This window comes from Abramis brama (assembly GCF_963993115.1).
Source record: "Abramis brama genome assembly, chromosome: 18".
Lineage (NCBI taxonomy): Eukaryota > Metazoa > Chordata > Actinopteri > Cypriniformes > Leuciscidae > Abramis > Abramis brama.
In genome coordinates, this window is record NC_139980.1 from 35,431,315 (window position 1) to 35,447,043 (window position 15,729).

A 15,729-nucleotide genomic window follows, 5' to 3' on the forward strand; every position below is an offset into this window, starting at 1 on the left:
GATTTTGCCATTGCAAAATGTGCAAGCTGTTATTTCATTGATCAATATTGATTGCTTTGTCATGCACATTTTTACACACACACACACACACACACACACACACACACACACACACACACACACACACACACACACACACAATCAGTCAAATGGCAAAACCCTCCGCAGAATCAGAAGTGAGCTTAAAGTGTTACAGGCCTCCGAAGCGCTGACATTTTGTTTTAATCTGGTGACCTTTTATCATAATAAATTATATTGTGTCTCTTCTGCAGGAGCTTGAGCGGACGACTCTTACACAAGAGAGAGAGAGAGAGACAGAGAGGGAGAGAGAGACTGTTTATGAAGCTCCTGTCATTCTTTTCTATCAGCTGTGAGATTTTATGAACTTTATAATGCACATTTATCATTCACAGGGTTAAAACCTATAGCAAACCTAAGACAGCAATTATCAGATATTAAAACCTCATTGGTCCTTGAGAAGCTCAAACGTGTTGCGTAACACGAGAATGAACCTCATTGGTTCTTGAGAAGCTCAAACGTGCTGCGTAACACGAGAATGAACCTCATTGGTTCTTGCTGAAGCTCAAACATTCTGCGTAACACGAGAATGAAACTCATTGGTTCTTGAGAAGCTCAAATGTGCTGCGTAACACGAGAATGAACCTCATTGGTTCTTGAGAAGCTCAAACGTGCTGCGTAACACGAGAATGAACCTCATTGGCTCTTGAGAAGCTCAAACGTGCTGCGTAACACGAGAATGAACCTCATTGGTTCTTGAGAAGCTCAAACGTGCTGCGTAACACGAGAATGAACCTCATTGGCTCTTGAGAAGCTCAAACGTGCTGCGTAACACGAGAATGAACCTCATTGGTTCTTGCTGAAGCTCAAACATTCTGCGTAACACGAGAATGAACCTCATTGGTTCTTGAGAAGCTCAAACGTGCTGCGTAACACGAGAATGAACCTCATTGGTTCTTGCTGAAGCTCAAACATTCTGCGTAACACGAGAATGAACCTCATTGGTTCTTGAGAAGCTCAAACGTGCTGCGTAACACGAGAATGAACCTCATTGGCTCTTGAGAAGCTCAAACGTGCTGCGTAACACGAGAATGAACCTCATTGGCTCTTGAGAAGCTCAAACGTGCTGCGTAACACGAGAATGAACCTCATTGGTTCTTGAGAAGCTCAAACGTGCTGCGTAACACGAGAATGAACCTCATTGGTTCTTGCTGAAGCTCAAACATTCTGCGTAACACGAGAATGAACCTCATTGGTTCTTGAGAAGCTCAAACGTGATGCGTAACACGAGAATGAACCTCATTGGTTCTTGCTGAAGCTCAAACATTCTGCGTAACACGAGAATGAACCTCATTGGTTCTTGAGAAGCTCAAACGTGCTGCGTAACACGAGAATGAACCTCATTGGTTCTTGCTGAAGCTCAAACATTCTGCGTAACACGAGAATGAACCTCATTGGCTCTTGAGAAGCTCAAACGTGATGCGTAACACGAGAATGAACCTCATTGGTTCTTGAGAAGCTCAAACGTGCTGCGTAACACGAGAATGAACCTCATTGGTTCTTGCTGAAGCTCAAACATTCTGCGTAACACGAGAATGAACCTCATTGGTTCTTGAGAAGCTCAAACGTGATGCGTAACACGAGAATGAACCTCATTGGTTCTTGAGAAGCTCAAACGTGCTGCGTAACACGAGAATGAACCTCATTGGTTCTTGAGAAGCTCAAATGTGCTGCGTAACACGAGAATGAACCTCATTGGTTCTTGAGAAGCTCAAATGTGCTGCGTAACACGAGAATGAACCTTGAGAAGCTCAAACGTGCTGCGTAACATGAGAATGAACCTCATTGGTTCTTGAGAAGCTCAAACGTGCTGCGTAACACGAGAATGAACCTCATTGGTTCTTGAGAAGCTGAAACGTGATGCGTAACACGAGAATGAACCTCATTGGATCTTGAGAAGCTCAAACGTGCTGCGTAACACGAGAATGAACCTCATTGGTTCTTGAGAAGCTCAAACGTGATGCGTAACACGAGAATGAACCTCATTGGTTCTTGAGAAGCTCAAACGTGCTGCGTAACACGAGAATGAACCTCATTGGTTCTTGAGAAGCTCAAACGTGCTGTGTAACATGAGAATCACGTGCTGCGTAACACGAGAATGAACCTCATTGGTTCTTGAGAAGCTGAAACGTGATGCGTAACACGAGAATGAACCTCATTGGTTCTTGAGAAGCTGAAACGTGATGCGTAACACGAGAATGAACCTCATTGGTTCTTGAGAAGCTCAAACGTGCTGCGTAACATGAGAATGAACCTCATTGGTTCTTGAGAAGCTCAAACGTGCTGCGTAACACGAGAATGAACCTCATTGGTTCTTGAGAAGCTGAAACGTGATGCGTAACACGAGAATGAACCTCATTGGTTCTTGAGAAGCTCAAACGTGCTGCATAACACGAGAATGAACCTCATTGGTTCTTGAGAAGCTCAAACGTGCAGCGTAACACGAGAATGAACCTCATTGGTTCTTGAGAAGCTCAAACGTGCTGCGTAACACGAGAATGAACCTCATTGGTTCTTGAGAAGCTCAAACGTGCTGCGTAACATGAGAATGAACCTCATTGGTTACTAGATCACCACTGGATTGACCAATCAGAAGACAGAACCAGAGCGATATGCTTTATAAAGGTTCTTTAATGGCATCGTTGGTTCCGTGCAGAACCTTTAAAATCCATGGAATCTTTCCATTGCACAAGGTTCTTTATAGAATGTTGGTTTATTTTAAAACTGTTCCCTGAAAGGTTCTTTGGGGAACCAAAAATGTTTCTTCAATGGCATCGCTGCATAACCTTTATTATTAATGGTCTATGAACAACTCACCTTTTACTGTTTATGTCTGTTATTGATGGGTGGTGAAAACAAGAAATGAAAAGCCTAGTTTTTGTCTGTGCTTGTTTTTCTGATGGATCGTCGATGGCAGACGACAGGATCCTCTTAGTGAGCAGGTGAATAGTGTTGGCGAGAGGAACATGCAGTGCAGATTAAAGGACTCCTCGCACGGCTGATAAAGAAGAGGACTGAATACATTAAATCGAGCCGCGAGGACGAGCACCACATGGGCCTTAATCACATCTCCTGCTGCTCTGCACTCAGAGAGACTCATTCAAAAGCCATCATGAAGCACTCAAGCCTCACGTATTTCCATCTATCCCCCCGAAACCGGCCCAAACAATCTCTCTCGCTCTTTGTTCAAACACAGACTAAACAATCACCGGAGTGTGGGCCGCAGAAACGGGATTGTCGCTCCAACAAACTCCATCCTGTCAGATCGCAGACGAGTGTTTGATAAGGACAAGAACATCATGGAAAATCTGACGAGACATCTTTCCTTTGTCTAAACACTAGTATAGACGTTCTTTTGTCAAACACACTGAACCGCAGCATTTTAAGGACAGAGAAGATTGGAATAATTCATGTTTTTTTAAAGAAGTCTCTTCTGTGGCAGATATTATTTGCTCCTCAGTGTAGTGTAGTATATTATAAAACAGTATGCAGTAATAATGGTAACACTTTGCAATAAGGTTCATTAGTTAACATTAGTTAACTACCTTAGTTAACATGAACTAACAATGAACAATACTTCTACAGCATTTATTAATCTTAGTTAATATTAATTTCAACATTTACTAATACATTAATAAATCAAAAGTTGTATTTGTTAAAAGGTAAAGTAAAAGGCAGATTCAAACGCGAGTCGGTCGTGTTCAAATTAATGTTAAATATTTTGCTTACGCACGAGAAACTTTTGCATGCGCATGAGAAACTTTTGCATGTGCACGAGAATCTTTTGCATGCGCACGAGAAACTTTTGCATACGCATGAGAAACTTTTGCTTACGCACGAGAAACTTTTGCTTACGCATGAGAAACTTTTGCTTACGCACGAGAAACTTTTGCTTGCGCACGAGAAACTTTTGCTTACGCATGAGAAACTTTTGTATGCGCATGAGAAACTTTTGCTTACGCATGAGAAACTTTTGCTTAGGCATGAGAAACTTTTGTATGCGCACGAGAAACTTTTGCTTACGCACGAGAAACTTTTGCATGCGCATGAGAAACTTTTGCTTACGCACGAGAAACTTTTGCATGCGCACGAGAAACTTTTGCTTACGCATGAGAAACTTTTGCTTACGCATGATAAACTTTTGCATGCGCACGAGAAACTTTTGCATGTGCATGAGAATCTTTTGCATGCGCACGAGAAACTTTTGCATACGCATGAGAAACTTTTGCATGCGCACGAGAAACTTTTGCATGTGCATGAGAATCTTTTGCATGCGCACGAGAAACTTTTGCATACGCATGAGAAACTTTTGCTTACGCACGAGAAACTTTTGCTTACGCATGAGAAACTTTTGCTTACGCATGAGAAACTTTTGTATGCGCATGAGAAACTTTTGCATGCGCATGAGAAACTTTTGCATGCGCATGAGAAACTTTTGCATGCGCACGAGAAACTTTTGCATGCGCACGAGAAACTTTTGCTTACGCATGAGAAACTTTTGCATGCGCATGAGAAACTTTTGCTTACGCATGAGAAACTTTTGCATGCGCATGAGAAACTTTTGCATGCGCATGAGAAACTTTTGCTTACGCACGAGAAACTTTTGCTTACGCATGAGAAACTTTTGCATGCGCACGAGAAACTTTTGCATGCGCATGAGAAACTTTTGCATGCGCATGAGAAACTTTTGCTTACGCATGATAAACTTTTGCATGCGCATGAGAAACTTTTGCATGCGCACGAGAAACTTTTGCATGTGCACGAGAATCTTTTGCATGCGCACGAGAAACTTTTGCATACGCATGAGAAACTTTTGCATGCGCACGAGAAACTTTTGCATGTGCACGAGAATCTTTTGCATGCGCACGAGAAACTTTTGCATACGCATGAGAAACTTTTGCTTACGCACGAGAAACTTTTGCTTACGCATGAGAAACTTTTGCATGCGCACGAGAAACTTTTGCTTACGCACGAGAAACTTTTGCATATGCACGAGAAACTTTTGCTTACGCATGAGAAACTTTTGCAAGCGCATGAGAAACTTTTGCATGCGCATGAGAAACTTTTGCTTACGCATGATAAACTTTTGCATGCGCATGAGAAACTTTTGCATGCGCATGAGAAACTTTTGCTTACGCATGATAAACTTTTGCATGCGCACGAGAAACTTTTGCATGTGCACGAGAATCTTTTGCATGCACACGAGAAACTTTTGCATACGCATGAGAAACTTTTGCTTACGCACGAGAAACTTTTGCTTACGCATGAGAAACTTTTGCTTACGCATGAGAAACTTTTGTATGCGCATGAGAAACTTTTGCTTACGCACGAGAAACTTTTGCTTACACATGAGAAACTTTTGCATGCGCATGAGAAACTTTTGCATGCGCATGAGAAACTTTTGCTTACGCATGAGAAACTTTTGCATGCGCATGAGAAACTTTTGCTTACGCACGAGAAACTTTTGCTTACGCACGAGAAACTTTTGCTTACGCATGAGAAACTTTTGCATGCGCGTGAGAAACTTTTGCATGCGCATGAGAAACTTTTACTTACGCACGAGAAACTTTTGCATGTGCGCGAGAAACTTTTGCATACGCATGAGAAACTTTTGCTTACGCACGAGAAACTTTTGCTTACGCACGAGAAACTTTTGCATACGCATGAGAAACTTTTGCTTACGCATGAGAAACTTTTGCTTATGCACGAGAAACTTTTGCATGTGCGCGAGAAACTTTTGCATACGCATGAGAAACTTTTGCATATGCACGAGAAACTTTTGCTTACGCATGAGAAACTTTTACTTACGCATGAGAAACTTTTGCTTACGCACGAGAAACTTTTGCTTACGCACGAGAAACTTTTGCATGTGCGCGAGAAACTTTTGCATATGCATGAGAAACTTTTGCTTACGCACGAGAAACTTTTGCTTACGCATGAGAAACTTTTGCATGTGCACGAGAAACTTTTGCATGCGCATGAGAATCTTTTGCATATACACAAGAAACTTTTGCTTACGCACGAGAAACTTTTGCATATGCACAAGAAACTTTTGCATATACACGAGAAACTTTTGCATGTGCGTGACAAACTTTTGCTTACGCATGAGAAACTTTTGCTTACGCGCGAGAAACTTTTGCATACGCATGAGAAACTTTTGCATATACACGAGAAACTTTTGCTTACGCACGAGAAACTTTTGCATATGCACAAGAAACTTTTGCATATACACGAGAAACTTTTGCATGCGCATGAGAAACTTTTGCTTACGTATGAGAAACTTTTGCATATGCACGAGAAACTTTTGCTTACGCATGAGAAACTTTTGCTTACGCACGAGAAACTTTTGCTTACGCATGAGAAACTTTTGCATATGCACGAGAAACTTTTGCATACGTATGAGAAACTTTTGCATATGCACGAGAAACTTTTGCTTCCGCATGAGAAACTTTTGCATACTCATGAGAAACTTTTGCATATGCACAAGAAACTTTTGCATGTGCGCGAGAAACTTTTGCATACGCATGAGAAACTTTTGCATGTGCACGAGAAACTTTTGCATGCGCATGAGAATCTTTTGCATATACACAAGAAACTTTTGCTTACGCATGAGAAACTTTTGCATATACACAAGAAACTTTTGCTTACGCACGAGAAACTTTTGCATATGCACAAGAAACTTTTGCATATACACGAGAAACTTTTGCATGTGCGTGACAAACTTTTGCTTACGCATGAGAAACTTTTGCTTACGCTCGAGAAACTTTTGCATACGCATGAGAAACTTTTGCATATACACGAGAAACTTTTGCTTACGCACGAGAAACTTTTGCATATGCACAAGAAACTTTTGCATATACACGAGAAACTTTTGCATGCGCATGAGAAACTTTTGCTTACGTATGAGAAACTTTTGCATATGCACGAGAAACTTTTGCTTACGCATGAGAAACTTTTGCTTACGCACGAGAAACTTTTGCTTACGCATGAGAAACTTTTGCATATGCACGAGAAACTTTTGCATACGTATGAGAAACTTTTGCATATGCACGAGAAACTTTTGCTTCCGCATGAGAAACTTTTGCATACTCATGAGAAACTTTTGCATATGCACAAGAAACTTTTGCATGTGCGCGAGAAACTTTTGCATACGCATGAGAAACTTTTGCATGTGCACGAGAAACTTTTGCATGCGCATGAGAATCTTTTGCATATACACAAGAAACTTTTGCTTACGCATGAGAAACTTTTGCATATACACAAGAAACTTTTGCTTACGCACGAGAAACTTTTGCATATGCACAAGAAACTTTTGCATATACACGAGAAACTTTTGCATGTGCGTGACAAACTTTTGCTTACGCATGAGAAACTTTTGCTTACGCTCGAGAAACTTTTGCATACGCATGAGAAACTTTTGCATATACACGAGAAACTTTTGCTTACGCACGAGAAACTTTTGCATATGCACAAGAAACTTTTGCATATACACGAGAAACTTTTGCATGCGCATGAGAAACTTTTGCTTACGTATGAGAAACTTTTGCATATGCACGAGAAACTTTTGCTTACGCATGAGAAACTTTTGCTTACGCACGAGAAACTTTTGCTTACGCATGAGAAACTTTTGCATATGCACGAGAAACTTTTGCATACGTATGAGAAACTTTTGCATATGCACGAGAAACTTTTGCTTCCGCATGAGAAACTTTTGCATACTCATGAGAAACTTTTGCATATGCACAAGAAACTTTTGCATACACATGAGAAACTTTTGCATGCGCATGAGAAACTTTTGCTTACGCACGAGAAACTTTTGCTTACGCACAAGAAACTTTTGCTTACGCACGAGAAACTTTTGCTTACGCACGAGAAACTTTTGCTTACGCATGAGAAACTTTTGCATACGCATTGAGAAACTTTTGCATACTCATGAGAAACTTTTGCATATGCACAAGAAACTTTTGCATACACATGAGAAACTTTTGCTTACGCATGAGAAACTTTTGCTTACGCATGAGAAACTTTTGCTTACGCATGAGAAACTTTTGATTACGCATGAGAAACTTTTGCTTACACATGAGAAACTTTTGCATATGCACAAGAAACTTTTGCATGCGCATGAGAAACTTTTGCTTACGCATGAGAAACTTTTGCTTACGCATGAGAAACTTTTGCTTACGCATGAGAAACTTTTGCTTACACATGAGAAACTTTTGCATATGCACAAGAAACTTTTGCATGCGCATGAGAAACTTTTGCTTACGCATGAGAAACTTTTGCTTACGCATGAGAAACTTTTGCTTACGCATGAGAAACTTTTGCTTACGCATGAGAAACTTTTGCTTACGCATGAGAAACTTTTGCTTACACATGAGAAACTTTTGCTTACGCATGAGAAACTTTTGCTTACGCATGAGAAACTTTTGCTTACGCATGAGAAACTTTTGCTTACGCATGAGAAACTTTTGCTTACGCATGAGAAACTTTTGCTTACACATGAGAAACTTTTGCATATGCACAAGAAACTTTTGCATGCGCATGAGAAACTTTTGCTTACGCATGAGAAACTTTTGCATGCGCATGAGAAACTTTTGCTTACGCATGAGAAACTTTTGCTTACGCATGAGAAACTTTTGATTACGCATGAGAAACTTTTGCTTACACATGAGAAACTTTTGCATATGCACAAGAAACTTTTGCATGCGCATGAGAAACTTTTGCTTACGCATGAGAAACTTTTGCTTACGCATGAGAAACTTTTGCTTACACATGAGAAACTTTTGCATATGCACAAGAAACTTTTGCATGCGCATGAGAAACTTTTGCTTACGCATGAGAAACTTTTGCATGCGCATGAGAAACTTTTGCTTACGCACGAGAAACTTTTGCTTACGCACAAGAAACTTTTGCTTACGCATGAGAAACTTTTGATTACGCATGAGAAACTTTTGCTTACACATGAGAAACTTTTGCATATGCACAAGAAACTTTTGCATGCGCATGAGAAACTTTTGCTTACGCATGAGAAACTTTTGCTTACGCATGAGAAACTTTTGCTTACACATGAGAAACTTTTGCATATGCACAAGAAACTTTTGCATGCGCATGAGAAACTTTTGCTTACGCATGAGAAACTTTTGCATGCGCATGAGAAACTTTTGCTTACGCACGAGAAACTTTTGCTTACGCACAAGAAACTTTTGCTTACGCATGAGAAACTTTTGCATGCGCATGAGAAACTTTTGCTTACGCATGAGAAACTTTTGCATATGCACGAAAACTTTTGCTTACGCACGAGAAACTTTTGCTTACGCACGAGAAACTTTTGCTTACGCATGATAAACTTTTGCATACGCATGAGAAACTTTTGCTTACGCATGAGAAACTTTTGTTTAGTTTTTTGTGTTACCCAGATCTTGAGTCAGGCGTAACAACCCAGTGTTTGAGTAGTTGTTTTGTGTTACCCTGCTCCTGGGTCAGACGTAATAACCCAGGGGTTGAGTTATTTATTGCGGGCTATTTGCGCCTGATCCAGTGCCATTACGGTGGAAACGGGACAACAGAGACTGGTCGATTGCACATGGAATTACTTCTAAATTTTTTATTTTTACTTCTAATGTTTGTTAAACGAGCATAAATGTATGCAATATGTATTAAAACTATATAAAAATATGCTATACTGTAAAAAATTATCGAAAATAAAGGAATTATCGTGCAAACCAGTGGTTGTGTGGAGTATTTTAAAAACATTTAGAGGATTTAAGTTAATCTGTAATCATTAATTCATGTGTGAAGTAAAAATAATCTAGTATTATAGTAAGAATTATTCAACCCAATATTCTGGGTTTAAAAAACACCCAATTTGCTGGGTGAAATTAACCCAACATGTGTTCCGTCCTATATTTACGCAGCCCTTGGGTTAAAAACAACCCAAAATGGGCTCAATCAAACACTATTACCAGCTTTCTGTTTGCTTAGCGCTCTCTCTCTCTCTCTCTCTCTCTCTCACTCAGACGATCATCTCTAAGATTGCTCATCTTTCTCATGTTAAAGCTCTAAAGACAGTTCACTCCACCAAACATTCCTCGAGAGCCTAGTTTGGTGGATTACAACTTGATATGAAGGAAATGTGAGTGGTGTTTGCTTTATTAAAATGCACATGAGCAATATTAATAGTGATGCTTGGTTTATCAAACGCCACTAAACATGGATTGTTTGTGTTTGCATTTTTGGTAACCCTTTATAGGCATTCTATAAGTAACTTTGCAAATACATGTCAACTTATTCTAATAACCATGTCAATAAATACTCTAATGAGAGTTAGTTGACATGTTTCAAAGTTACTTATACTCAGTAGAATGTTTAAAGTTGACCATGCAGCGAAATAAAATGTAAAAATTAAAAAAATTAAATTTACAATAAGGTTCATTAGTTAACATTTGAAAATGTATTTACTAACATGAACTAACAATGAGCAATACATTTGTTATAGTATTTATTAATCTTTGTTAATGTTAGTTAATAAAAATCCAGCTGCTCATTGTGTGTTCATGTTAGTTCGCAGTGCATTAACTAATGTTAACAAATACAACCTTTGATTTTAATAACGTATTAGTAAATGTTGAAATGAATATTAGGTTAATAAATGCTGAAGAAGTATTGTTCATTCTTAGTTCATGTTAACTAAATGTAGTTAACTAATGTTAACTAATGAACCTTATCGTAAAGCGTTATCCATTTTTTAATCAAAAGAAAAATTTCCCAATGCCTAATTATGTTTTTTGAAACTAAAAGTGTTGCTTTTACATCCCTATAAACAGGCAATATGAGAGAGAATTTGCAGTGCGTTTGGCGTGTAGAAATGTCTCAGATACAAAGAAATATTATAGTCAGGAAAAACAAGTATTGCTGTATCTTACTTTCACAGAAATGCATCATTTACCTCTCATTATATTGCTATATTTCACATAACTGTTTATTTTTCACATTTCAGGTCCAGCCGAGTCTCTAACACATCTAGAAATTATGGATAAAACCGATTTAGAGGGTGCTCTACCATTTATTTAAAAAAAAAAGTGTTCAATAAAATATACACCATTTACAAAACAACATTTGGCAATACGTCTGGAGGCCATTTCTCTGTCCTGTACTCTAGTGTCAAATTACATCAGTATCGGTTTTCTGGTTAAAATCCTTTTAAAAACCGATCTTCACAATAACTCCAGAGTACAATGAAACGGCCTCCTGGCCGCACACACACACACGCTCACACGGGAAAGATACCATACAAAAATAAAAATAGGATATGTTATAGATAGATAGATATACTGTTTTTGCAATATTTCAAATAAAATGCCAGGTTGGATTGACATAAAACAAGAAGAACAGAGACGAAAGCACAACAGCTATCATGCGGTCGCTTAAACATCTGTCTAGATAACTGTATATGCGTGAAAGTAAAACCCAACATCTGCAGTATTGTGTGTGAGTCTGTAGCAGCAGCTGAAGACACTGGTTTGACGGCTGTGTTCAAAACCTGTGAGATGCAGATCGTGACGCGTTATCCTCCAGATCAAGGGCTTTCAACCTTGTACACTGCAGGATATCCTTAAAAATGCTTAAATCAAGAAGCATTTACTATGCCATAAGATATTATGTCTTGTTTTCTGGAGGAAAAAATCTAAATGAAGTGAGTGTTTGCTTATAACAAGCAAGATTTTCTGCCAATGGGGTCAGAAAAATAAACTTGATTCAAATGGAAAACAAGATATTTTGCTGACCCCATTGGCAGATCATTTTGCGTGTTTTGCATTTAGACCCCCCCCCCCCCCCCCCCCCCACACACACACACCCCCCCACCCCCAGAAAATAAGACACAATATCTTATGTCATTTTACTCATCTAGTAAATGCATCTTGATTCAAGAATTTTTTTTTAGATATTTGAACTGGAAACAAGACAAAAATACTGAGTAAGAAAATCTTTTGTTTGTTTGTTTGTTTGCAGTGTACAGGCCCATATGAGAAGCTCGACGACACTTTAGAACTTTCACTAAGAACATAATAAGAGCGTAATATAGTTCTAAACGGAATGTTTATTCAAACAGTTGGAGCTGTCATAGAAAATGCTCTGGTTGAAAACCCCGGATCTGGCGTTTATTCCTGTTTTGAACCTGTATTGAAACATCAATGACTTTTTCTTTTGTCTAAAAAGCATCTCTATGACGTAAAGAAACACATTCACGTTGGGTTTTGAACACAGCTAATTACTTCATTATAAAGACACAAGAGTTTGCTGGGAAAACATCCATCCATCTTATATAGATATATATGTCATGAAAATATATTTTAAAAAATAATAATTTTTCTCCACACCTCCTTCGCGGCCCCCAGGGGTCCACACTGTAAACAAAGTGAAATGTGCAACTGTTATGAATGGTTATAAATGACTTTTTAAATGGTGTGTAACCCATTTTTTAGGCTACCTGAGGAAACGGCTTTACAGTGATGGACCCCTGGTTAAAAAAGCCTGGCTCAAGCTCAATGGAAACAATCTTTATCCAAAGAACCATTAGCTTATTTTGAAGAAAAAAACACGGTAACACTTTATTTCGATAGTCCACTTTAGACATTCTACTAACTATAAGTAATTTTTCAACTACATGTCAACTAACTGTCATTAGAGTATTAGTAGACTGTCTGCTTAATATCTGCTAACTCTTTATTGTGATGATCCCCAACAGATATTCTACTGACTATAAGTGACTTTACAACTACAAGTCAACTTATTCTCCTAACCCGAACCCTAACACCTAACCCTAACCTAACAGTCTACTAATACTCTAATGACAGTTAATTGACATGTAGTTGAAAAATTACTTATAGTTAGTAGAATGTCTAAAGTGGACTATCGAAATAAAGTGGAACCAAAAACACTGATCTGTAGAAGCTAAACATTATAAAGATCCCAGTATAAACGGACTCAATGGGTCCGTTTATAAACCGAATTTTAGGTCAAACAAGGACAAACCCAAACGTTGGGTTAAAAATGTAATTTAAAAATGTAACCCAACGCAACGGCTGGGTTTGTCCATATTTGACCCAAAGTTGGGTTAAAACAACCCAGCATTTTTTTTATTTTTTTTATTTTAGAGTGCATGTTTTAATGTCTTTATGATAAGGACACGAGAGAAGTGGAAAACATCCAAACATCCATCAGCGCGCGTCTTTTACACGTGCACAACCACCGGCGCGTCAGACGCTTCCAGCTCGTTCCGGTAACGCTCGAGCCAGTCTCTGAGCTCCGAGATCCGGTAGCCCTCCGGACCCCTCCCGCCTTGATACACGACCTTCTCGTCCTTTAGTATGTAGAGGCGCTCGAAATACGCGCCGTACGCCGAGTTGGACGAGTTCTCCATGGTGTCCACGACTATTGCGCTCTCCGGTACTTTCTGGTTCATGAGCTCCGCGGCGCGGAGCCGGTCCTCCAGGCAGCGGTGCCGCGGGATCTGATACGGCGCGTCGGAGCTCACCCAGCCGTCTGACGGATGCGCTTCCTCGATGTACACCAGCAGCGAGTCCGCGATGTCCGCGTACTGCCGTGCGACGCGTTGGAACGCCGACAGGCGCGTCATGAACGGCGGTCAGGAGCAGCTCCCGAAGTTGATTATGAGAGGTCTCCTCCCGCGGGCGTAGTCTAGAATCCTCCGCGTGCCTCTCCGACGCGCGTTGTCCAGCGGAACCACCTCTGTGTTGGGCGCCGCGCCGCCCAAACGCGCCGTTTTAAAGAAGTCCAGCTTCTGCCCGTACCACACGGCGCGCAGCGACTCGAGCGTGAACATCTTGTTGGAGTCGGACACGCACATCGGCGGGTCGTCAGGGCTCGCGAGATCGCTTTCCCGCATCTTCATTAGAAGCTTCCTTCGGATGCAAAGGAAATCCAGGAGCCAGAGCGTCAGTGCCGCGAGCAGGAACCGCGGGAGAAGCATCAGACACACGGCCGCGTTTTTCAACGCCTTCGCCGTTTGGACACCTGCGGATCCATGCAGCATCTCCATCCCCGTCCGGACAGGTACAGATACAGCCGTGTCGTTTAACGCGCGCTCTCTCTCTCTCTCTCTCTCTCTCTCTCTCTCTCTCTTCCTCTCTCTCCCTCTCTCTCTCCCTCTCTCTCTATCTCTCTCTCTCTTTCGAGCACCAAGTCCCGCTTTTTATAGGACTATAAGGATTTGAATGAAAAACAACACGCCTACACCCGTGCCGCCTCCTCACATGGAGGGGATTCCCTCCCGTCAACTCTCCTGTCTGGAGGAGAGAGAGAGAGAGAGAGAGAGAGAGAGAGAGAGAGAGATGCGATCAAATGCAACATGCTGCTTGTTAGATTATTTGACAGCTCCATGCATTGACATGCATTCCATCAAAAATGCTTCTCCGTGCTAATATTTGCACAGTTGAAAAACATTGGGTTATTTTTTAACCCAACATCTGGGTTACACATATTGGGTCACTGTGTTGGGATATTTTTCCAATTTTTTTTTTAAATCGTTGGGTAATTTCTAGTAATAACCCGGCTGTTGAGTTAAATACATATGTTGTATGTACACTTGTGTATTTTGAATTTATGTACACAATTATGTATATTTACATTAAATTCTAGACTCCCCAATATTTAGTTTGTAATTAAAATATATATTTGTTGAGACATATTTGTTTTATACAAATAAACAATCTATATTTGAAAACAAAGTGTATTTTATTTATTAAAATAATGTCATAAATAAAAATAAATAGTTAACTTAACTGTTGGGTTACTTTTAACCCAACTGGTTTTCAACCCAATGCATTGAGTTAAAATAACCCACACTTGTGAAGGTGTTATACCACCCCATAGTTGGGTTATTCGTTGGGTTATTTTAAAACCAATATTATTAAGTGAGTGTTGGACTATTTGACAGTTGCATTTTTTAAATGCTAGGCATGCTTCTTACTCACTTAATAATATTGGGTTAAAAATAACCCAACGAATAACCCAACTATGTGGTGGTATAACTGTGGGTTATTTTAGCCCAATGCATTGGGTTAAAAGCCAGTTGGGTTAAAAGTAACCCAACAGTTAACTATTTATCTTTTATTTATGACATTATTTTAATTACCCAACGATTTAAAAAAATTACCCAACATTTTTGGAAAAATATCCCAAAATAGTGACCCAATATGTGTAACCCAACAGTTGGGTTAAAAAATAACCCAACCATTGGTTTGGATGGGTTAAAAATAATCCAACATTTAATAAAAAATAACCCAACAATAACCCAACATTTTTTACTGTGTATTGTAAGACTTGTCACAAGGTATGATGAGATTGAGGATATATATGACAGTTGCACTTTTAATGCATTGTTGGCTTAATGAAAGTACATTGATGGTGGAGTCAAAACAGATGCTGAGATTGTTTGAAAAATGGTATTTTTTGATGCATTAATAGCTTTAATGCAAAATGTGCTTCTTTATGAACTCGTGGTTAAGTCAAGAAAAAGAAGCTGAGATGTTAGATGATTTGATATATAACAATTGTGATTTTTGATGCATTAGTGCATTACGTCAAAAATGCTTCCTAATGAAAAAAAAACATTAAAGAGAGATACTGTAT

At 39.6% G+C, this 15,729-nt stretch overlaps 1 protein-coding gene across 1 annotated transcript; it reads right to left on the reverse strand.

Moving 5' to 3' along the window:
- Nucleotides 1-11,038: 11,038 nt before the first annotated feature.
- dio3b (iodothyronine deiodinase 3b) lies at nt 11,039-14,477 on the reverse strand. The gene has a single exon (XM_084090966.1). The coding sequence runs from the start codon at nt 14,135-14,137 to the stop codon at nt 13,310-13,312; it is 828 nt and encodes a 275-aa protein (XP_083947092.1). The 5' UTR covers nt 14,138-14,477; the 3' UTR covers nt 11,039-13,309.
- Between the last annotated feature and the right edge of the window lie 1,252 nt (nt 14,478-15,729).